At 48.7% G+C, this 24,526-nt stretch overlaps 1 protein-coding gene and 1 pseudogene across 1 annotated transcript; both read right to left on the bottom strand.

Annotated features, from left to right (window-relative positions):
* Nucleotides 1-909: 909 nt before the first annotated feature.
* LOC120701069 lies at nucleotides 910-2,762 on the bottom strand. Its single transcript, XM_039985239.1, has 2 exons — nucleotides 1,181-2,762; nucleotides 910-947 (listed from the first exon to the last, which is right to left on the bottom strand). Exons 1-2 carry the CDS (start codon nucleotides 2,760-2,762, stop codon nucleotides 910-912), a joined length of 1,620 nt encoding a protein of 539 aa, XP_039841173.1.
* Nucleotides 2,763-20,015: 17,253 nt separating this feature from the next.
* Nucleotides 20,016-24,001, bottom strand: LOC120701068 (annotated as a pseudogene).
* Nucleotides 24,002-24,526: the final 525 nt, after the last annotated feature.

Here is a 24,526-nt window from a genome sequence, read left to right as displayed (position 1 = left end):
CGCGAGATATAGATCTTGTTGGTGGCAAGATCAAGACACCGGTAACCCTTATGATTGGCAGAATATCCCAGAAAAACACATCTAGTTGAGCGAGGGGAGAGTTTGTGGAGCGCTGTTGCCGAAAGATTCGGGTAACAGGCGCACCCAAAAACACGTAGATGATGGTAATCAGGAGGGGTGCCAAACAGAGCAAGGTGTGGGGTGCCAGAAGCAAGAGCTTTGGTGGGGAGTTGATTGACAAGGTATGTGGCGGCATGAAGGGCCTCGACCCAATAGCGAGGAGGAAGACTAGCCTGAAGTAGGAGGCAGCGAATGACGTTGTTTGTGGTGCGGATCATTCGCTCTGTGCGACCGTTTTGGGAGGAGGTGTAGGGGCATGACATCCTGAGAAGGACGCCATGGGTGAGGAAGAAGGCGCGAGTAGACGAGTTGTCGAATTCGCGTCCATTGTCGCACTGAACGCTCTTGACAGGGCAGCCAAACTGGGTGGAGACATAAGAGAAAAAATTAGCCAATGTAGAGAACGTCTCAGATTTTAGACGAAGTGGAAACGTCCAAAGAAAGTGAGAGTAGTCATCAAGAATTACAAGATAGTATTTGTAATCGGATATGCTAGTCACAGGCGATGTCCAAAGGTCACAATGGATTAAATCAAAATTCTTGATAGCTCGAGACGATGAACTAGGGAAAGGCAAACGAATATGACGACCCAGTTGACATGCATGACAGAGAGTATGAATGCTAGTTTTGTTACATCGAATGCTGGAACAGCTAGCAAGCCTAGAGAGGGCCTCATGACCGGGGTGGCCGAGGCGACGATGCCATAGATCGGCTGGGGCGAGAACAGCAGTGGCGACAAAGGTGGATGACGGCGACTCCGGGAAGTGTAGGTGGTAGAGAGGGCCTGCACTATTGCACCTGGCGATCACGTTCCTGGAACGAAGATCCTTCACAGAGAGGCCAAAGGGGTCAAACTCAACTGAGCAGCGATTATCAATGGTAAACTGTCGAACAGAGATGAGGTTCTTAATAATGTGAGGAGCAACAAGAACATTATTAAGATGCAAAGCGCCAGGTAAGACAGTATGACCAATTGAAGTTACTGGAAGAGTAGAGCCATTGCCAATAATGACAGATGAAGGATATGACGAACAGGGAGGACGGAATAAGGATATGTTACCGGCATCGGGCGTCATGTGGTTTGAGGCACCTGAATCCATGACCCACTCAGAGGTGGATGGCAGCTGCTGGAAGGTCATGGTGTTGAAGGAGTTGGCGAGTGCCTGCTGGTCCCACGAGGCACCCCAAGGACTCCAGGAGGCGGCGCTTGGCGTCTGCGGTGCCTGCTGCTGCTGCATTTGCGCTGGAAGTGGCAGCAGCAGTTGCAGGTGCTGCTGATGCGGCAGGGGCAGCTGCGGCTGCTGTAGGGCCTGTCCCTGCGGCATGTAGGGCAGCTGGTAGGGTAGGGGAGCTCCGTAGGGGGCAGTAGCAGCCATCAAGGCATGCTGCTGCGGAGAGAAACCGGAGGCGCCAGCCTGCGCCTGAGGAGGCTGCTTGCCGGCCTTCTGTTGCTGCTGAGGGCCGGGCCACATGGTGATGGTGCCGGTCCATGGGTTGTAGAACGAAGGCCAGGGCGTACCACCCTTGTTCCCATTCTTGCGACGGTTCTTGGACTTGCCAGTGTTGCCGGAGGAGCCGCCAGGGGTGGTAGAGCCACCAGGAGTAGCAGGAGGGGGTGCCGAGGTAGCACTGCCCTTGGGGGTGGTGGTGACGAGTGCCGTGGAGGTAGTCGAGGAGGGTCGGACCTTGCGCACGGTCAGTTCCTCAAGCAACAGATCATTTCGGACTTCATCAAAGGTGGGGAAGGGCCGGGAACGCTTGAGGAGGGCGACCATGTGGCTGTACTGTTCGTTCAGGCCGCGCAGAACGTTCAGCACCAGCGTGCGATCATGTACGACCTCGCCTAGGTCACCAAGATCATCCGCCATGTTCTTCATGCGCTTGCAGTAGTCCGCGATGGAGAGTTCGCCCTGCTCAAAGAGGCGAAACTCGGCGTCGAGCTGGAGCGCGCGAGTCTCGCGGTTCCCTCGGAACAGATCTTCAATGCGAAGCCAGGTGAGCCGGGCCGTGTCGGCGCGCACGCGGATCGACTCCATCAGGTCGGCGTTGAGAGTGCCGAACAGCCAGGAGCGGACCACAGCATCCATGCGGCGCCAGGCCGGGGCGTTCGAAGTGGCGTCGCGGAGAACGTGGTCGTCGAGGGCGTAGCGTTCCAAGGCGAGGAGCACAAGGTCACGCCACCGGTTGTAGTGGGTGGAGAGGGGCTCGAGGACGACCGGCACCAGGGCGCGGATGTTTTGGACGGAGGCAGCCTGGGCGTGGAGGTTGGCGACGGTGGCAGCCTCGAAGAGGGCGTCAGGATCGCCGTTGATGCGGGGGCCGCCAGCGTTGGGATCCTCCTTGGCGTCGGGAGGTGGCTGAAGGCGTTGGCGTGCGGCGGCGGCCACACGATCTGCTTTAGCCGCAGCTTGGCGCTCGCGCTCGAGAGCGTCCAGCGCAGCCTGCACGCGCGTGCGCGCTTCAGCGGCCGCCTGGGAGGCAGCTGTAGCGGCAGATTCCAGGGCCAGGCGATCGGCGGCTTCCTTCTCGGTCATGGCAGTGGCTGCCTTCTCACGTTCCTTGGTGAGCTCCGCATCAACAGATGCGGCGGCAGAGGGATGCGGTGAGGAGGAAGGGTCGGCGGCCAGTGGAGGAAGCGCCATAGCGACGGCCTGGTGGCGGCGGCTAGGGTTGGAGCGGAAGCGAGAGGTCACAGATCGTAACCGTCTCTTGATACCATGATAGCGAAGATATCACGCGTAATATGTGGCTTGTATTTCACGAAGAGGAATACAATACATATATATAGGCAGCCACGTGAGTATCCAGGTTTATAGCAACAAGAATCCTGAAGATAATCACGTGGAGACTTGCCTTGCGTGAGAGTCCTTGGAGATCACGGCTGCAACCATAGAGGTGCGCCAGATCAATCCTAGGGAGGCCCACAGGGAAGCTAAACAGGAAATAAACCTATTTTCTAACACACACTTCCTTAATAAAGGAGCTAAGGTAGTGTTCATAGCCCCTTGGAAAGTTGCTGGAGCTCCTCACAGGCCAAAGGCCATCACCTTGAACTCAAAATGCCCTGAATGAGTTTGAAATGCTATTTTAAATTCTTCACCAGTTTTAAGTCGAATCTGATTGTACCCTTGATGCAATTCATTCGTCAATTCATCAAATATAGGAATTGGGAATTTGCCGTTGAGGGTCAGGGCATTCAGGTACCTGTAATCAACACAGAACCTCCAAGAGTTATCCTTCTTTTTGACCAACAAGACTGGAGAGGAAAATGCACTAGTACTAGGTTGTATGATTCCTTTTTCCAGCATGTCAGAAACTCTTCTCGATCTCATCCTTAAGTGTTGGGGGATACCTGTATGGTCTGATATAAACTAGCTTAGCCCCAGGCACTAAGGGGATGATATGATCACAAGATATGGGTAGAGGGAGCCCACTGAGAGGTGCAAACACAGACTGAAAGTCAGACAACAATTGAGCTATTTCTGTAGGTAACTGGTGGTCAGAAACACTGACAGATAATGTCGCACACTTGAACCAACAGCTCAACCGGCAATCTAGGGTCCATACCTTGTAACACTGCAGTGGAACCTTGATAAGGAATGGCCATCCATTTGTCACCCCAATGCACTTTCATAGGACTGTATGCTTGCAACCAATCCATTCCTAAAATCATGTCATAGTGTTGCAAGCACTACTACAGAACAGGCCTTTGATCCTGCACATTTGTCCCGGCCGCAGTTGGGCCCGGGACCAAAGGGGCCTTTTGTCCTGAGTCCAACGGCTAGCCGGGCGGGTGGGGGGCCAAGGACCTTTGGTCCCGGTTGGGTGCTACAACCAGGACCAAAGGATACCCTTTTATCCCGGTTGGTGGCTCCAACCGGGACCAATAGGCGGGACCATCCTTTGGTCCCGGTTGGGGGCTTCAACCGGGACCAAAGGTCCCTGCCCCCTTATCCCCATCCCCCTCCCCCCGCCCGAGCCATTCAGCTCACTTGTTCTTGTTGTTCTTGGCTCGGGAGAGGGAGTTCTAGCTCTCATTCCCTCTGCTCATTTGTGATGGTTCTTGATTCCCTGTCTACACAGCGGCTCTCAAAGGTTTTGTGCTAGTTTCTCTCATATTTCATTGCTTGTGTAGCTCATTTCATGATTTAGATATAGAGAAATGCGAGGTTTTTTTAGATTTCAAAAATGTTAGAGTTTTTTTTTCTATTTATACACCATTTGAGCTCTATGTAGACCTGTTGTACTTGTTTTAGTTGGTGTAAATGAGTGTAGAAAGTTGATGTGATTTACTCGTATATATGGCTATATATTATAAATGCTTTTAGTATATTTTTTTATTTTTGGAATGAGATGATAGTAGAAATTTTTAGAATGATTCTAGAGAGTTGATGTGATATACTTATATACATGACCATATGTGGATAGTAGAAAATTTTAGCATGAATTATTGAGATGAGTATAGTGGATTTTTTTTATGACGAATGAATTATTTTGACACTCTAGTGATGTATCTATTCAGGCTCACATTGAAACCATTTAGAAGTTTAAAAAGATCGTTGTTTTGGAAAATGTATATGTCATTAACCTAGATCCAGCGGTGATGGCACTGCCATTATGGCCCTTCATGATATGTGCGACACGCTGTGGTATGAGGACGTTGCCAATCGGCTGGTCGCAGCACCAGCACTTACGGTTGATGCGAACGCAGCATTTGGCGCACGCAGTGTGGCCGTTGCTGCACTGAATTGCTACTCCTTCAGTGCACCAACGGCCATGCTGCCTGTGCCAAGTGCTGCGTCCGCAGCAACTGTAATTGTTGGTGCTGCGGTGAGCCGATCGGCGATCTGCTTATACTGCACCGTGTCGCCCCTAATGTAAGTGTCATCACCGCAGGATCTAGCTTAATGACATAGACATTTTTTGAAACAACGTTTTTTTTTCTTCTAGATGGTTGTTGGTTATTGAGCCTGAAATAAAGTGTGTGAACCATGATTGCATCCCATGGCGTTGACATGGGACGAAGAGTGTTCACCTCAAACTGAAGAGTGCCAAAATAACAAGGAATTAGAAATATGTAGATTGTGTATCGTCAACTTCAATAGGTCTGTTAGTATGTTGTATTAGCATGTATCTTATTCTGTATTTAATTTTGACACTCTAGTGATGTTTATATATATATATATATATATATATATATATATATATATATATATATATATATATATTCAGACTCACATCGAAACAATGCTAGAAACTATGTTTGCCTTTTTTTGGAGCCATAAATCTTTTTTACACATTTAACAACTGCCAGCAAAATTATAAAGGATTAATATGAAAACATATAAATGAAAACAGGCAGAGTGGCGGGAGTTGGAAATGGCCCCTTTAGTCCCGGGTGGTAGATCCACCCGAGACTAAAAGTGGGCCGCATTTCGCCGGCCCGCCAAAAAACCCTTTGGTCCCGGGTTGTGCCACCACCCGGGACCAAAGGGTCGGGTGGTGGCACGACCCGGGACCAATTCCCAACCCTTTGGTCCTGAGTCGTGCCACCACCCGGGATCAAAGGCCCCTTTGGTCCCGGGTGGTGGCACGACTCAGGACCAAAGGCCCTGCCACTACATAGCTCTGCTCCCTCCTCTCCCTCTCTGTGTCCAATACTTAGCCGTTTCTTGATCGACGCCGCCGCCGGCCGCCATATCCTCGCCATCGCCCCCGCTTGCCCAGCGCCGCCCACGCCCGTGCGCCTCCTCCCCGCCGGTGCATCCCTCCTCCATGTCTCTGAGCGCCGCTTGCGCATGTGTGCCTCCTCCCCGCTGGCCCGAGCGATGCCGCGACGCCCTCGCCGGCTCCCCCTTGTGGACCCGCGTCTCCGCCATGCGCCACTACCATCCTCCACCACCGCGCGGTCCCAGGTGGTCCGCGCGTCCCTCCTCCACCCCGACCACCGGCGGCCGCCGTCCCCCGCGCGGCGGCGCCTCCTCCGAGCGCTGCCTCCTCCTCCGAGCGCTGCCTCCCCCTCCGAGCAGTACTGTGTCCGGCCATCTCTGAGCGCCGACGCCTCCTTCGAGCACCGCCTCCTCCATCGCCGTCGCCCCCGCACGTGAGCGCGCCGCCGCCTCCTCCGAGCACCGCCTCCTCCATCGCCGTCGCCCCCCTCACGTGAGCGCGCCGCCGCCTCCTATGAGCACTGCGGCCGGCCATCTCGCCAGCAGCAAGCTGCAAGCCTCTGTTTTTTTTGTGATTGTATATTAGGTTTGGTGAATTATAGTTCAAACTAACCATCAAATTTAGGTTCCAGATTAGGTTTAAATGTAGTTTGTGTAGTTTAGTTCAAATTTAGGTTGAAATTTAGTTTCTTTAGATTGCTTAGGTCCAAATTAATGTAGTTTGTTTAATGTAGTTTGTTTAGTTTAATTCAAATTTAGGTTCAAATTTAGTTTCTTCATATTGCTTTGGTCCAAATTAATGTAGTTTGTTTAATGTAGTTTGTTTAGTTTAATTCAAATTTAGTTTGTTTATATTGCTCTGGTCAAATTTTTTATTAATCAAGGCATTATATTGCTTTGGTCCAATTTAGGTTCAAATAGTACTCTCAAGAGCATTATATTCCTGGAGCGCAATTGAAACGACGGCTCAGCCGCGCTATCCGGTCCCTGTGAGCTACAAACTGCCATTAAGAACTTGAAGTTCACAGTTGCGTATGCTAACGCTATGCCAAGCCAGCCGGGGGACGTGTACCATGGGCAGGAGATTCCGGAAGGATAAGCTAAAGTTGGCGTCGAGGAGGTGTGCAGTGATTGGAAGACGCTCGAGCTCGATATTCCTGGAGGTGACGGGGAGAGGACACTAGCAGAGGCTATTCATGGATACATTCTATGGGACAAGCGGTACATCATCCTGAAGCCTACTGAGCAGGCCTCAAGGCCGGCATCTCCTCATAGGGAAGCCAGCGCGATTCCCCCATCTCCGCTAGCTGCACCAGAACACTCTCCTGCACAATCTTCTCCCAGGCAGCCGTTGTCTCCTGCTTCACCGCCGTCTCCTGGTTCACCTCCTCCTCCACCGCCAAAGAAGCGAAAACATGCTTCGAGTTCGCAAGCAGCGTTTAAGGAGCCTCCAATGAAGTAGCAAAAGCTGAAGAAGAAAACCAAGGAGGCTCCTAAGTTTCCATGGGACTACAGCTCTGAGGAATGTAGAGAGCACACCAAAGCCGCCGTTACAGAGCACTTTAGAAAGAAAGAGCCAGAGAAGAAGGATAAACCAGTGGATCCTTCCAAATTGAAATTTTTTATTAGAATGTGAGAAGAGAATAAGAGGAAGTTCATTCAAAAACCCCTGATGGACTATGAACGCTCGATTACAAAATCATACCAGAAGAGGAAATCAGGGTCTTCATCGTCAGATGTTCCACAACTCGGAAAGCAACCGAAGCAGTCCATAGAACCGCTGGTTGTGTTAGAGAAGGAACAACAAGGGTTACTTGCTTTTCTGCGTGCATCGAAGCTCCAGCCTGAGTAGATTATAGGGCCACTGATGGAAGAACAAGAATATCCGATAGCTCCAGTGGTCAAATGGCCATTTATGGAAGGCACCAGTCTTGTTCCCCCAGAGATTGTGCATGTGCTTCCAACGCAAATGCGTAGGCTACATGATTTATACATGAAAGTGATGGCAGATCTACAGTTCATGCAAGGCGCAAAGTTCAAAGATGACGATTTTCTTCGTGAAGAGGGCATCATATGGATTAATTGGGAAGAAGTGTACCAATTATACCATCAAGACCAACTCGACATCTCTATCGTCAGTTTGTGGCTTCTGTAAGTGGTGTTCTTTAAATATTTCCGTTATCATATATAACTAAGCAATATTATTACATGACTTCAACCTATTTATGCCTTGGTTCATTTTGATTGCCCGTAGAACGGAGATTCAAACTTGCAGAAAACAAGGTTACTACCACATCGGCTTCCTCGACCCAATTGTGGTGAACTGCAAGAATCCACAAGATATGCCTGGAGAAACCTTTAAGAACGTGTACAAAAAATACTTATCCGTCCAGCACTACAAGGGTTACATAATATTCCCGTACAACTTTCTGTGAGTGTTTTGTACCATTTAACTCTTTAGTTCAGTAAATATGAATTCTAGAAACCCTAACAAGAAGGGCCTCCGATTACTAAAATCTTGCAGAAATCACTGGGTGCTAGTTGTCATATTTCTTGACAAGAGCTTGGCGGTAGTTATGGACTCTCTTAGGAAACCTCCAGAGCTATACAAAGACATGACTGACATGCTGAAAAAGTAATTAATTCAGATCGTACACCTCAACACATAGTAAGTTTGACATCATTGGATAAATATATTAATTTGTTTTCGATCACTCGCAGGGTTTGGAAGAAATTCATTCGAAATCATAGAGGTACTTTCAGCGCCGACCTAAAATTGAAGACAGACTTTTCGGTATGTACGCAATTCTGCTTTGCACGTCCTATTTATTTTAGTATAGATCTTATTCAATTTATACCTGATGAAACCATTTTTTCTTATAGTGTCGGAGGCAGGAGCAGGGAAATAATTTATGTGCATACTATGTTTTGGAGAACCTCCATACTTTAGTCGGTCCTGCGAAGACGTATAGCAAATGGCACGCGGGAGTAAGTAAAATACTTTATCAAAGTTTCCACTCATTTTCTAAACTGTGGTAACTAATAAATATTCTAACTTTTTCCATAGCTCTTTGCAATGCAAGAGCAACTCATACAAGAGGAAAGGATTTTGGCGATTCAAGAAGCCATGTGCGGATTTATTGTTGAGCAGGTCCTCGACGAAAAGGGTGAATTCTACTACGATGGAATGTCAAATCTAGATCATAGGAGTAAATATGATAACATTGGGTAAAACTTTTGTTGCACTGTGTATGTAATTAATTATATATGTATGTATTTGTGCATCTCCATGTATGTGTATGTAAATATATATACGAACTCCACTAATATATATATATAATTATTTGTTTATATAATATTTGTCCTTAATATTTACCATATACGTAGGGATTCACATATACATATATGTCAATCCCTATGTATATGGTAAATATTAAGGACAAACATTATATACACAAATAGCTATATATATATGTATATACATACACATATATATGTATATACATCTACATATATGTATGTACATCTACATATATATGTATATACATCTACATATATGTATGTATGTATATACATATATGTATATATATATTAGTGGAATTAGTACTCTGTTTGAATTCCAATACAACAGTACAATTGAAATGAAAAAGAACTTAATGGAAAGGAAAATAAGAAAAAGAAAAAAAATGGGGGTGTATGTATATACATACATATATATATATATATTAGTGGAATTAGTACTCTGCTTGAATTCCAATACAACAGTACAATTGAAATGAAAAAGAACTTAATGGAAAGGAAAATAAGAAAAAGAAAAAAAATGGGGGCTTTTGTTACCAACCGGGACCAAAGGGTTTCCTTGCCACGTCGGCGAGGGATACCTGCCCTCTTTGGTCCCGGGTCCCTGACCCGGGACTAAAGGTCCCCCTCTTTAGTCCCGGCCAGGCGGTCCCGGTTGCTAAACCGGGACTAAAGCTATTTCCCAACCGGGACAAATTAGCCTTTTTGTAGTAGTGAAGGGAATAACCCTGAGATCAGAGACAAAATGATATGAATGGACTGACCAAACAGCAGCAGAGATAACAGGAGAACTCTGAATAGTGTCCGCATTGGCCACTTACACTATGACCGGCTGAGAGATTTTAACCCCACTAGACAAGGATTGAGGAAGTTTTGAACTGATGAAAGTAGAAGAACTACCGAATCCACTAAAATGACAATTTCATGTCCTTGTATGGATCCCGAAAGCCTCATAGACTGAATACTGACAGTACCTTGCCCTGCATCATCAGATAGAGCCAGATAGATATGCTCAGAGGCAGCAACTTACTGGGTTTCCTCAGTATCTTGATCCTCCAACTGAAACAATTGCAGTAATTCCTGTACCACGTTGAGCTGAATAATAGGAGCACAGCGATGGTCGCGAGACCACTTTTCAGCACAACGTTCACACAAGTCTTGTGCGCCCCGATGCGCTTTGAGCGCTTGCAGCTTCTCAGAGGCAGACTTGGGTGTGTCCGGAAGCTTCTTCACATCAGGGACCACACGAAGAGCAGGCTTGTCAATACGGGGTGGCGGAGGAAGAGGAAATACCGACTTGGGCAGTGCTCGCGGCACAAACACTGGGTCATTGCGTTTGAACTCCCGTCTTTTGAATGGGTCGCCTACTTCCTCCTGCAAAAGGGCGAGAGTACAAGCAGTATTCAGTGTATTTGGGCGTTGAACAACGACTGCAGAATGGATATCATCACGCAACTGATCCATGAACCTCATTGTGTAGTATAGAGGGTCGGTGGTATGCCCATAAGCTACCAACTGATCTACTAGAGCAGAGAATATTTCAACATATTCCGCCACTACGGTGCTCGTTTGTTTGATATGGAAAAGCTGCCTAATCAGGATCTCCTGTTGATCGCGCCCAAAACGATCAAGCAGAGCTTTGCCAAACTCATTCCAAGTAGCCTGTTTCAATTTCTGTTCGACTGACTGCCACCTAAGTGCAGCAGGTCCCGATAGGTAGATGGTAGCAACTCTGATCCAAACACTAGCATCAACATGATACATTTCAAAGTATATTTCACAACGAGACAACCATAACTTGGGATTATCACCATCAAAACCAGGAAACGGCAGTTTAGGTAATTTCCCCTCCGACTGACCACCACTAGACCCAGATACCTAACATGACAACTCATGATTACGGAATTGAGTATGAGGATTGGGTGGATCATGTGTACCCTTGTCTGGGATGTGGGTATAGGTCAATACTGACCCAAATCCACCATCCCTGTTCTGTTACTGACGCGGTGCCCGTCGGGCCTGTTGGCGTTAGATCCGGTAGGTGGGCGCTCGGACGCCGAATTGGGCTTGTCGAAGATGCTGGGCTCCTTGGTGGAGCCTTCGAGCACCGATCGGTCCCAAAATTTGCCCAATCGAGTCACCTCTGCCTTGTTGACGTCGATGGAGTGCTCCATCTGCAGCTTCCAGGTCTCGAGCATCGATGCAGCAGCTTCTATCTGCGGCTTCTAGGCCTTGAATGCCGTGGTCGCTGACTCCAGCTCCTCGAGACGGACGTCACGATGCTGCTCCAGCTTGCGCAAGCGCTGCTCGAGGCGAAGGTCTGGGTCGACGAAGAGCGCTTCAAACCAGGTGTCCTACGGCGAAGCGCTTGTCCGGCGTGTCCAGGATGAGCTTCGTGTTGGGATAAATGGCACCCAAGGTCTTCTGGCAGCACGTGCAGTGTGGTGGGGAAAGAGTGCGGTGGTTGTTCCAAGATTTACGACTCTGATACCAGAATGTTAGCAGTAGGCTAGCGCCAGAGGTAGAAGGAATGGCCGGCGCCAGAGAAGAAGGGAGAGGACAGAGCAAGTAGCGAGGAATTGGATTTGATTTGATTTAGTTTGTTTAATTCATCGTTGTCCTCCCTCTCACATCTCTCTCAAGTTCATAAAGGCGACGGATGCACGGCGCGCAGGCTGGCTTTTTCATGGGCTTTATCCATTCCAGCACATCCAGATGAACACTGGGCTTCTTCTCGCGATTGCTTCATCGCGGTCCATCCTCGACTTCCCGCGCTATCGTCTGCACTACTTCGGCTTCAGTTTCCTCTGTTAGAACTTGCTATGCTGAAGTGCCCTCCTCGACATGCTTGACACCGTCCTCCTCGTTCCCCTGTCTTGCCACCTGCTCCTCCCCGTTCACCCTCCCCGCTGACACCTCCCCTCCCCTCCCCTCCTCCACCGCTGGTGTGGATCCGCAGCCGATGTGCCGGGATAGTGTCAGGAGAGAGGGTCGCTGGGGTAGCGCGAGGAGGAGAGGAATGGAGCCTTCCAGAGCTGTTTGCCGTCTCCCACTGCTGGCTTTCTAACGGGAACCTGGCGTACCGTGCCTTTTCTGGTGTGTGGGTGCGGATAGCCTAAGTAAAGAAAGACAACAGCTGATAGTGTGTTGAGAGATTGACCCCGTGTGCCACAAGCGGTCTATAGGGACTAGGATAAATATACAGGGAACCTTTGGTTTCTTTAATTTGCAAGAGGAGGCTAGCTTAGCAAAGCAAGGTAAGAGGAGAGCTAGTTTTGTTTGGTTATTTTGCCTGGTGGAAAGGCTTGCTTGGTCTTGTACTCCACCTAGCACACCAGCAGCGTCAGTGATTTTGGGACCTGGAGTGTTGCTAGCCACGCATGCGGTAGAATTTTTTTTCAAATAAATTAATAAATTAATACTATCTGCATTTGGAAATGCATGGTACTCATGATTTTTTATACGAAGTTTGATTATTCGTCTTATTCAATAATTTTATCCAAACACACGCAAATATGAGTTATGCTTAAAATATATATATTGATAAAACAAGTCACATCAAAATAAACGATAATTCTATAAATTTTTGAGAGAATTTGCTCAATGCCATGGAAAATTATACCAATGTGCTCATGCCATCAAATTGTGCTAAATTCCTTCATTGCCATCTACATGTAATTTTTGGTTCCCTGATTGCCATTCTGTTAGCATCCCGTTAGACGTTCTGCAGCGGGCGGCGGCAACGCCCGAACCAACCCAACCCAACCATCGGCGCTCGGCGGACGGCAACACGCGGTGCATCGCGGGTGGTCGCGCGAGGATCGCACTCACCTTGCGCGAGGAGAACAGCCGCGCAGGCACCGAGGGCCAAGGCGCGCGGCTCGCAGCGGCCGCCGCGAGGAGGAGCCGCTACGGCACCGGTGACGCCCTGCATGCTCCGTCCGCCACTGGCATCGCCATGGCCGGATCTGGCGCCTCCACCTCGCCGGCGAGATCTGGGTTGTCGTCCTCTCAGCGGTCCCCGCTTTCACGCGAGATCCTGATCTATTCTCTCCACTTCGCGCCCTCCGCACTGTTAGTATCATTAGTTCTAGGTTTCTGTACAAGGATTGTGTCTAGATATACAAATCGGGTTGGGGTTTACATTCTGAGTAGTAAACAAGAGTTCATCTCTAATCTAGTACGAGAGAGAGAGAGAGGGGTGAGTAGGAGGCGCAGTCGACCGGAGATGGTGCAGAGGAGGTGGAGGCCATGGCGCCGATGGCACAGAGGAACTCGGGGTCGTCGAGGTGCGGGTCCGGCGGCGGCGATGGTCGGTGAGGGAAGCGGAAGCCCTCTAGCCTCCACCAGGGCCTCCACCGAGTCTGGCCGGCGATGGGAGTGGCGGCGGTGAACGTCGTGGTGGCGGCTTCCCGTCGGCCTCGCACTGACCCCAGATCGGTAGGGATGTAGGAGGGGGTTGTGGTAGCGGTCAACTTGGTGATGCGTGCCCCGACCTCCCTCCAGTTCTTATAGCGCGGGCGACAGGGGCCCACTAGCCATATTTGACTGGGCGCCCCCGATCAGGGCGCAATCAAGGGATTCGGTCCGATCTTTGGATCGGGCCTTGGAGATCAATTCCAACATTCTCCCCCTTGATCTCTCACTGTTTTTGTTCTTGTTCTTTATCTGAGTTTGGTCCATCTCATTGCAGATCAATGTATAGGGCGTGCCTCGTCATGATAGTTATTACCGTCAGATTAACAGCCGCAATCACTTTTCCGGTCTGAAACAGAGTCTTATTCTAGGGCCTTCTTTGTCCAGGAATCATAGGCTTTCTCTTAAACCCATGCCGGCTAAGTGTTCTTTGAACACATTGGGTGGTAGGCCTTTTGTGAGCGGATCCGCTAACATCTTATTCGTTCTGATATATTCTAGATAAATAGTTTGATTCTGGACTTGCTCCTTAACAACATAAAACTTAATGTCGATGTGTTTGGCAGCACCACTCGACTTGTTGTTATGAGCATAGAATACTGCTAGCTCATTGTCGCAGTATAACTTTAGTGTTTTTTTACGCTGTCGACCACTTTCAATCCGGGTACAAATTTCTTTAGCCATGTGACCTGCCCGGAGGCCTCATAACATGCCACAAATTCAGCATATATCGTGGAGAGCATATATCGTGGAGGATGTTGTAACTGACTGTTTGGAGCTTTTCCACGATATTGCTCCTTTTGCAAGAGTGAAGATATATCCAGACGTGGATTTTCTATCATCTACATCTCCTGCAAAATCTGAATCTGAATACCCTTCTATTTCTAAAGTTTCTGATTTTCTATATGTTAGCATGAGGCCAGTTGTGCACCTCACATAGCGCAAAGTTTTCTTTACCATTTTCCTGTGCTCTATGCCTGGATTACTCCGGTATCTGCCAAGTACCCCGGTAACGAAACTTAAGTCAGGGCGCATGCACACTTGTGTATACTGCAAGCTTCCGACAGCTGAAGCACAAGGCACTGCCTTCATTTGCTCGAGCTCATACTGGTTCTTGGGACACTGATGTTTCCCGAAACTGTCGCCCTTGACTATTGGAGCAGGTGTGGGCTTGCTCGCATGCATACCGTATTTCTTAAGTACATTTTCTAAGTATGCCTTCTGCGATAATCCTAAAACCCCTTTTCTTCTATCTCGGTGAATCTCAATTCCTAAAATGAACGAAGCTTCACCAAGATCTTTCATGTCAAATTTCGAGGACAAGAATTTCTTTGTCTCCAGTAGTAGATTAACATCACTGCTAGCTAGCAGGATGTCATCCACATACAGGATGAGGAAAATGAATTTCCCGTTCTTGAACTTTGCATAAATGCAATTGTCCTCTTCATTTTCTTTAAATCCAAACTTTCTAATTGTTTCATCAAATTTCAAGTACCACTGCCTCGAAGCTTGCTTTAAGCCATAAATCGATTTTCTCAGGCGGCACCCTAAATTTTCTTTACCTTCCACGACAAAACTGTGACGGAACTGTCAAATTAAAATGCTAAATTAAGCATAAATGCCATCATTTGAACACATCAGACACATTAGATTAGTGGTTTAATTTGACGGTTCTTTCTCAACCCACGGCCCGATCAAAACAACACCGGTAGTCTCACGTGAAGGTGGGCGCAGATAGTACAAGCATGACAAAAACATGAAAATACAATAATACACATATGGTGCAGCAATATGTTTTACAACCCAAGTTCAAACATATTTACATAATAATTTACAAGTGCAGAATATATACAATATTTACAAGTCCAAAAGGGTTTTGGGACAAAGTTTAGTTAGAAAAGTAAAACCACCGACTACTAAACCACCGATCAAAAGAAAAGGCGGAACATTCTGCCCACAAGTGCCCACCCGCAACCTCCAGAGCTAACTCCCCGGCTCCATCGCTAACTCTCCGGCTCCACCACCTCCCAACCTTCCGCAATGCGGTGGATGAATTTGATACAGCAGGGACAAAAATCTATATCCATATGTCCTGAAATAAATGTGGCAACAAACCCTGAGCAACTAATACTCAACAAGATTTACCCGACTAATGGGTATACTTAGCCCACATATCTAGACATGCAAGGCATTTGGCTGGTAGTTTATTTTGCAGAAAAGCAACTATAGTGAATCTTTATTTTCAGTATTTTAGCTCAAGATTCTATATAGATTAAACATCACTAGTATTTGCCTTCCTAGAGCAAACATGGTAGAGTGTCCATTAACAATTCAAAGTAATCATCATATAACATTCATATTCCATCTCATTACTACGATGTGACAAAGAGATCAAGGCTCTCATATCCGCGAGACATGGCGAATCGATTCGATTTAATCATGTAAGGTGGACCTAACCAACCCGGCATGCATAAGCCCCATCGGACCACACGCACTAACCATTCCCCTCCCCGCCTCGAACTACAAGACCGCCCCACCATCATATGGTCAGCCGAGCTCAACGTGAGACCATCAAAAGTAAATACATGCATCCCATTTCTCCGTGACTACTCGACTACCCCAGGAGGTGAGTTGAAGTCCTGCACTTTCGAAGCAAGGCAGTACTAGGCTTACCGGTTTCGACTACCTCCTACTTCCGGCATGCGGTTAGTACAGTTCAATCCCCGATCAGCATTGCCAATAACGGTACGGTCCTCAATTGACACAGACGGGGCTAAGACACCCAGGAACCCTGTCCTGTTGCCATACCTATATCTCATCATCATTCCCTGTCCGGTCTCCAAATTTTCATTCATTCCATCTTGAATATAATAGCTCGTATAATGAAATTTAAAGACATCCTATATCTCGTGAGTAACAAGAAGTTACTCGTCTCTATCCTATAACTCGCGAGTGACAGGAGATCACTCGACTTCTACCGAATCCTATTTAGCATAGCAAGACTATCGACCTATACATACTAGTATAAGACCCAGGGAAACCTATGGATCATGCAACTAAGGTTCCATCCAATTCCTGAAATGTAATGCACAAATAATAGATATATATAGTGTTTCATAATTTAAATTAGTAGGTCATGCACCGGGGCTTGCCTTTAGGGTGCTGCACAGGGCAAGGGTGAGCTGGGCCTTTGGTCGAGTTCTCACGCCTCTCCTCCTGCTGGGCTTGCTCCTGTGGCTCCTGTGGCCCCGCGATCACCTCATACATGACCTCCTCCGCTGCGGCTGCTACACGTATGCATATGACATGAGGAATGCATGCATGATTTACAAAAATTACGAATTAACCAAAGACCGAAGACCCTTTCACTAATTAATCCCCCCTTGATTTACTACTGCAAAACCCGGAGTATGTGGACCAATGTCCGGACTCTCCGGACGCAAACGGTACTTTCACCTCTGGAAAGTGCTAGATGATCCGGAGAGTCTTTACATGAGATCGGAGAGAAGGTCTCATTGTAATCTATTTCTTCTCTTTGCGTGAAGCCTTTTGCCATGAGTCGCGCTTTATATCTTTCAATATTCCTTTTGGAGTCACATTTCGTTTTGTAGACCCACTTGCAGTCTACTGTTTTGGTTCCTTTGGGAATTTCTTCTAAGTTCCAAACTTTATCGGTACTCATGGATCTCATTTCATCTTCCATGGCTGCAAACCATTTGGATGAATTGGCGCTTTTCATGGCTTCTTCAAAAGAGGTGGGATCACCCTCATTCTGTATTTCTTCGCTATTATAGACTTCATAGTCATTAGAAATAGCTGGTTTTCTAGTTCTTTGTGACCTTCTTGGGGCTACTGCGACTGGCATTTCTTGCAGAGGAGGCTGTTGTTGCTCCCCCTCATTCATGGCAACGGGTTCATTTGGTCCTGAGGAACTGGGTCCTCATTTCCATTTGTTGCCACGTTAGGAGAACTGACAACAGGTGTTGGCACCGTAGTTTTCTGCACTGCCACGTCAGGCACTGCAGTTTCCTACTCTACTGGTGCCACAATCACAGGCAACGAGAAATAAGGCTCTTGAGTCATTGGAGTGGGAACGAACACCCACTTCTCCTCAAGGTCAATTTTTCTGGCTACCATGCTCCTCCTGATGATCTGATCTTCTGAGAAGGCAGCGTGTCTTGTTTCTACAAACTTCATGTGTATGTTAGGGAAGTAGAAACGATACCCTTTCGATCTTTCTGGATAGCTAATGAAATAGCAACTGACTGTTTTGGGATCTAGTTTCCAATGTTTGGATTAAACACTTTGGCCTTAGCCGGACAGCCCCATACGCGAAAATGATTAAGCAAGGGTTCTCTTCCTGTCCATAATTCATATGGTGTTTTCGGCACCGATTTACTTGGCACGCGATTAAGAATGTAAATGGCCGTTTTTAACGTCTCCATCCACAAATTAATCGGTAGCGTGGAGTAGCTCATCATGCTTCTTACCATATCCATCAGGGTACGGTTTCTTCTTTCAGCCACTCCGTTCTGTTGAGGCTCGCCCGGTGTAGAATACTGGGCAACTATGCCATTTTCCTGTAAGAACTCAGACTGGGCACAATTTACCGAAGACCAAACCGAAATACCCAAGACCGAACCCGAACTACCCGAAACTGAAATATTTCTGTCACTGTTCGGTCTCAGGTTTTTACTAACCGAATTAAGCTCGGTCATTTCGGTTCTAGACCTCAGGTAACCGAATTACCCAAAATAACCGAATTAGGCCTGCACCACGTCAATTGGATCTGTAGGATGTAGCTTCCTATTTTGATTTTGTGATTCCTATGTTCATTGACTTAATATTGTGTTCTTTCATTTTTGTGTTCATGTCAAGACCTCCTGCTGTGATTTTGTTTTGTTCATGCAATCTGGATCTTGGATTTTGGTTCTGCTTTTTGTTCATGCATAAAACTCGTTGTTACAATGTTCGGTTAGTTCGGTCGGGACCGAAAACCAAGCCGAACTGACCGAAACCGAAATGCTTTGTCTCAGAAAATTTTAGGAACCGATCGGTCCTCATTTTTATCTAACCGAAATTTGTAAGAAACCGAAGAACCGAACCAATCGGTTCGGTCTGACCGAATGCCCACCCTGAGTAAGAACCTCGCAAAAGGTCCAGGAACTTGGCCATATGGGGTGTGTCGACTGTAGTATTCCCCCCCCCCATGGTCGGATCTGACTATCTTAATCTTTAAATCATGTTGGTTTTCTACTTCTGCTTTAAATATCTTGAATTTATCCAATGCTTCTGATCGCTCTTTTATTGTATAAATGTAGCCATAACGCGAATAATCGTCTGTAAACATTATGAAGGAGTCATAACTATCTACAGTAGTGACAGGGAATGGTCCACATATATCTGTGTGAATTATTTCTAGAATTCCCGCACTTTGTTTGGCACCTTTCTTTATGTTCTTAACATATTTTCCTTTAATGCAATCGATACATTGTTCTAAATCTTAAAATTCTAATGGTGGAAGAATTGATGCTTTCACTGAGCGCTCTATTCTCCCCCTCGAAATATGGCCTAAATGACAGTGCCATAATTTTGGCGAGATTGCATCAATTCATTTGCGTTTCTTAGTAACATTCTCATATGAGGAGGCATTCTTATTCTCAGAACATACAACATTCACATTCTCAGATAATGAAAGCAAGTATAACTTGTCTTGTCGGAAGGCAAGACCAACACATTATTGATTAACTTGTATATCACACTTGCCATCACCAAAATGACAATCTATAGAGTCATCATCTAATTTCGATACACTTATTAAGTTTCGTTGCAAAGACGGTACATAAAGAACATCTTTGAGACAAAGTACATAGCCACTATGTAATTCTAAGTTAAATTCTACAATGGCTTCGACTTCAGCTTCTACTCTGTTTGCAACTTTAATTCTTCTTGCGCCTCTTGGCAGGGTCCTCTTCATATTTGATCCCTGTAAAGAATTAGCAACATGAACGGTTGCACCAGAATCAATCCACCAAGTGCATTTATCATAACTTAAATACAGGGATTCATCTACAAAAGTAATGGTGTCCTCACCTTTTCTTATTAATTCTTTCAGAAACTCAGGGCAATCCCTCTTGTAGTGCCCTCTTCCTTTGCACTTCAGGCACTGGTCCTTTTCAACTGGGAAATTTTCCCAGTTTTTTGGATGTTCTGCTGAGGTGGCTTGGAAGGGCCACTCTCCTTCTGATTCTTGCTTGGTGGGAAAGGTCACTCGTTGTTCTGGAAATTCTTTTTCTAGTGCTGAACTTGAAAAGCTAGTTCACCACCATGGGCATTCTTAAGTCGATCTTCTTCTTCTTGAACGCACATGGCAATCAGCTTCTCAGTGCCCCAATTTTCTAGAAAGTGTTATAGTTGACATGAAATGTCGCAAACTCCTTTGGTAGGGATTTGAAGACCAGCTGAACAATGAACGGTTCTGGAAAAGGCATGTCCATTGTCTTGAGCTTGTTAGCCATGTGGCTCTAAAATGTGTTCTCTGATGCCACCGCCAGTGTATCTCTTAGTGATCAGCTGCTCAGCAAGAGTGGCAGCATAAGCCTTGGAAGAACCAGTAAATTGACTCTTCACTCTTTCTAAATATTCTGAAGCGGTGGCACATTCTGGGATGGCCATTCTGATAGCATCTGCAATGGAACCCTTGATAATCATCAGGCACTTACGGTTGGAACTGTTCCAACGTGCCCTGTCAATATCAAATCTGGTCCAAGCAGTGTCGTAGTTCTTCTCTCGGATAGCCCAAGCATCATCTTCTTCATTCTGTGCCCTTACAGGCTTTTCTGGTTCTTTTGGCGAAGGCGTTGTGACAACCAAATCTATATTGGCCATCGCCAGAGCAATCTCGAGTTTCTGATACCATTTCCCATAGTTGTTGCCATCCAGTTCAGGAATGGCATTCACATAAGTCATAGCATTAGAGTCTGAAATTTGAATTCAAAAATTGTGAGGACAACAATAATTGTATGTAATAATTTAACTTTGGTCAAAATTAAAACATGCGATAATCTGTGCATTAAATCTAAATCACCATTGGACAGAAAAAGAAATAATACATAAAATATTCTGGACAAATTATAATATTGTAATATCAACTTTGGTCAGAAATTCCAATATCAACTTTGGTCAGAAATTACAATATCATAATGTACAAAAAAATTTGAAAAACAAATTCTATGAGCCTATATGTTAATTATCTCCTTGGTTCAAATTAACATACAGACAAGTATAATTCTTTGCAGCGGAAACATGCAAGAAATTTTAAATATTCATAGACATATTTCTGTAATTTTCTGCTCTTTAAATAATACACGTTGGTGCATTTATTTACAGAGTTTGAATTCTAATCAAATTCATATTCAAAATTGTTTCTGGAAATTAAAAGGGAAAAATTCAATTCTGTACTGTTTATTCGGCCCAAAACCGAATTTAGCCCACGGCACGTAGTGGCGCAGCCGCCCGTCCGCGCGCCCAGGCCGCAACCTGGGCCTGGGCCGCAAATTCAGCCCGGTTCGGGTTGCGCCTGGGCCAAATCTGGCCCGTCGGCCGGCCGGCTGCCGCAGACTGTCGGATCCGATCCGACGGCTGCCCGGCGTCCTCGGTCGAACAAAACGTCCGGCGGCCGGAGACCCCGGAAACCCTAGCGCATTCTTGCTTCTCCTCCCCTTTCTTTCTCTCGTGCGAGCAGCGGTCGACGGCGACACCGGCGGTGGTCGGAGCCGGGGAAAGCAGCGGCGCTACCGCGGCTGCCTCGCCGGCGCGCGCGCTCGCCTGAGGGTGAACGCGCGGCCATCGAGGTGGCTGCGGGCGGCACCCCGTTCTGCATGCGGCCGAGACTCCTCGTGCGGGTCGCGCTCCGACGAGCGGCGGCCGTTTCTAGTCCGCATGCCGACGAGCGGCGGCGGCCGAGGAAGGTAAGCCGCCCCCTCCCCCGCGCGCGGGTGTTCTTTTCTTGATTCGATTTGGGAGTTTTTAGGGTTAGGGTTTGGGGATTTCTATTGTTAGGGTTCTTGGCGTTCTTGGTTGATCCGAGATCGATCTGCATTTTCTTTCACCTCCTTCTAATCTCTGAGCATAGATCTGACCCAAAAAAAAGCCCCAAAACTCCGATCTACATCTAGACCGGCCACTGATACCAATGTTAGTATCATTAGTTCTAGGTTTCCGTACAAGGATTGTGTCTAGATATACAAATCGGGTTGGGGTTTACATTCTGAGTAGTAATCAAGAGTTCATCTCTAATCAAGTACAAAAGAGAGAGAGACACAGAGAGAGAAAGAGGGGTGAGTAGGAGGCGCAGACCGTCGGCCGAAGATGGTGCAGAGGAGGCGGAGGCTATGGCGCCGATGGCGCAGAGGAACTCGGGGTCGTCGAGGTGCAGGTCCAGCGGCGGCTATGGTCGGCGTGGGAAGCGGAAGCCCTGTGGCCTCCACCGGGTCTAGCTGGTAATTGGAGTGGCGGCGGTGAACGTCGTGGCGGCGGCTTCCCGTCGGCCTCGCGCTGACCCTAGATCGGTAGGGATGTAGGAGGAGGTTGTGGCAGCGGTCAACTTGGTGATGCGTGCCCCAGCCCCCCTTCAGTTCTTATAGCGCGGACGATGGAGACCCACCAGCCATATTTGACTGGGCGTCCCCGATCAGGGCGCAATCAAGGGATTCGGCCTAATCTTTGGATCGGGCCTTGAAGATCAATTCCAACACGCACTCGTCGGCAGCCTCGCGCGAGGACACCACGTGGGAGATTGACGATGGGACCCCCCATGGCGGAGCTGCCCCATGGATGGGGTCGTGGATTAGATTCTGGATTTGCTTGCTGCGTGTAAATTTGGTGCAGTTCCTAGTGCTATTGGATACAGAAGTGGAAGGGTGATTCTACGGAGGAAGCTGTCGCTCTCGGCGCCTGTATCCCGCATGGATAGGGTAGTGGAGCCGGCCGGGTTGTGTGGAGACGGGTCGGAGGCCGGCGTCGGGACAACAGGAGGACAGCGGGATCTCGGCCGGTGGCCGGTGGCTAAAGCTACTGCTCGCAGTGACATCGGCAACGGACGAGGCTGTGTAATTGCAGGATGGGCGGCGACGGCCAGGAGGCGGCAAGGTGCGGGCAGCGTGGGCGGGGCCGAGTATAGCTCACGGGGTTAGCGCATGCCAGCGCGGCACGCGGAGGGCTACGCCTACTAATGGGTCGGGGGGAAATGGTTTTTTTGGGGTGGGTTCTGATATGGGGTGTGTGTGGATGGGTGGAAACGGGTTCTATATGTGAAAGGGTTGGGGCGGGTTGGGGTAAGAGATAAGATGGGTTGGGGTGGGTGGGGGGAAAGAAGATCTGCATCTGCAAGCCCCGCCGAGCGGCAGCGGCACCAGGTCGGCCAGCAGCGGGAAGGCCACGCCGAGCGGCGGCGGCGCCAGGTCCGTGCAGTTGGTGATGTGTAGCAGCCGGAGATCCCTGGACGGCAGGGCGCCGAAGCTGAGCATGAGTCAATGCCGTGAGCGCCGCCGAACCCGAAGGCAGAGCTCGCGATGCCGATGCGTAGCTCCTGGACGTGCTGTGCCGCCGGGTTGGCGAGCACGCCTGCAAGCATGTCGTACCCCTCCGTGGAGTAACAGTCGGTGGTGTGCAGGAAGATGTAGATTTCGTAAGGGTTCTCCGCCACCACGTCGACGGCGAGCCTCCGGACGGGGCCTCAAGCCGGGTGGCGCGGCGGGCCGGGGTGCTGGCTGCGGCGCGGAGGTGGGCGACGTTCGCGGCAGAGACCACGTAGTTGCGGCGCACGAGGGTGGTTGTGAGGAGGGCGTTGGGGAGGCCCGCCGGCACGTGCCGCGTGAACTCAGCGTCAAGCGACGGGCTGAACCGCGGCGGCGAGAGCGGGCGGAAGAGCGACGCCCGCTCGTGGTGCGGCTCCCACGAGAAGCCGCCGGTGCAGAGCAGCTCCGCCCACGCGTTGGGCAGTGCCGTCAGGCTGTGGCCGTCCGCGAGTAGGTGGTCGGTGCCCCACGACAGTGCGAACCCACCGCAGGCGAACCGGATGAGCTGTAGTGACAGCGTGAGGCCGACCTGGAATGGCACCGCGAGGCGGGCGAGCGAGCGGTTGGCATCGGCGAAGTTGACGTCCGCCAGCCGCTCCGCGGCCTCTGGCACCACGAGCTCCGCGCCGGCGTTGTTGCAGGCGACAGCGGGCACGCCGGTGGATGCGTCGGCCACGACGCGGCCGGTGAAGGGGAAGAAGCGGGAGAGGAAGGCCGGTAGGGCAGCGCGCGCGGCCGCGGCGATGGCGGGGAAGCCCGCGGCCGGGGCGGGGTAGATGAACACAAGGTGGATGTGGAAAGTGCCGAGGATGAGGTCGAGGTTGGAGACCGGGAGAACCGCGGGGAAGCCCGCGGCGGGTCAGACGCCCGCACCAGCGTCCGCGAGAGGACCGCGACGTCGACGCGCTCGGCCGGCATTCTGTCGGGCACGCTCGTGGAGGTCACCGTCAAGGAGGACACCGTGTTGGGTTAAACCCATTTGAGATCGTGGAGGTCGAGTGGGGTGACTAGTTGAATGGGTGGGGTTGGGTTGGGACAATCACCTGCTTACATTTGGGTGGGGTTGGGTTTGGAGCAGGTTACAGCCCATTAGCAGGCGTACGGAGGGCAGACCGGCAGACACAGAAAGGGAAACACCTGTCTTCTGGGGGCAGGCTTATTCTGACTAACTCCTCACTAAGTAGTATGCCCATTTACACGATGGGCATGTTGCTGCTGCAAGACGGGGTTCACAAACAAATGGATACTATTAGGAGCTAATTTTTTTGGAGGGGGGACAACGAGAAGTTCAAATACCACATGATGAAGTGGGAGAATGTCTGCCTACCAAAAGATTTTGGAGGGCTTGGGATCACAAATACCAGGATTTTTAACGAATCCATCCTGATGAAATGGGTGTGGCGATTATATGCTAGCTCAGAGGACGACCTCTGCTGTCAAATC

Source organism: Panicum virgatum, chromosome 3K (assembly GCF_016808335.1).
Source record: "Panicum virgatum strain AP13 chromosome 3K, P.virgatum_v5, whole genome shotgun sequence".
In the NCBI taxonomy this organism is placed as follows: Eukaryota; Viridiplantae; Streptophyta; class Magnoliopsida; order Poales; family Poaceae; genus Panicum; species Panicum virgatum.
This window is presented reverse-complemented; position numbering and strand designations above follow the sequence as displayed.

Excerpts from the sequence above, each read along its gene's own strand:
- LOC120701069 (XM_039985239.1), bottom strand. The coding sequence starts at position 2,762 with ATGGCGCTTCCTCCACTGGCCGCCGACCCTTCCTCCTCACCGCATCCC. Across the intron at positions 948-1,180 it reads CCACATGACGCCCGATGCCG|GATCTTCGTTCCAGGAACGT; the intron begins GTAACATATCCT and ends CTCTCTGTGAAG.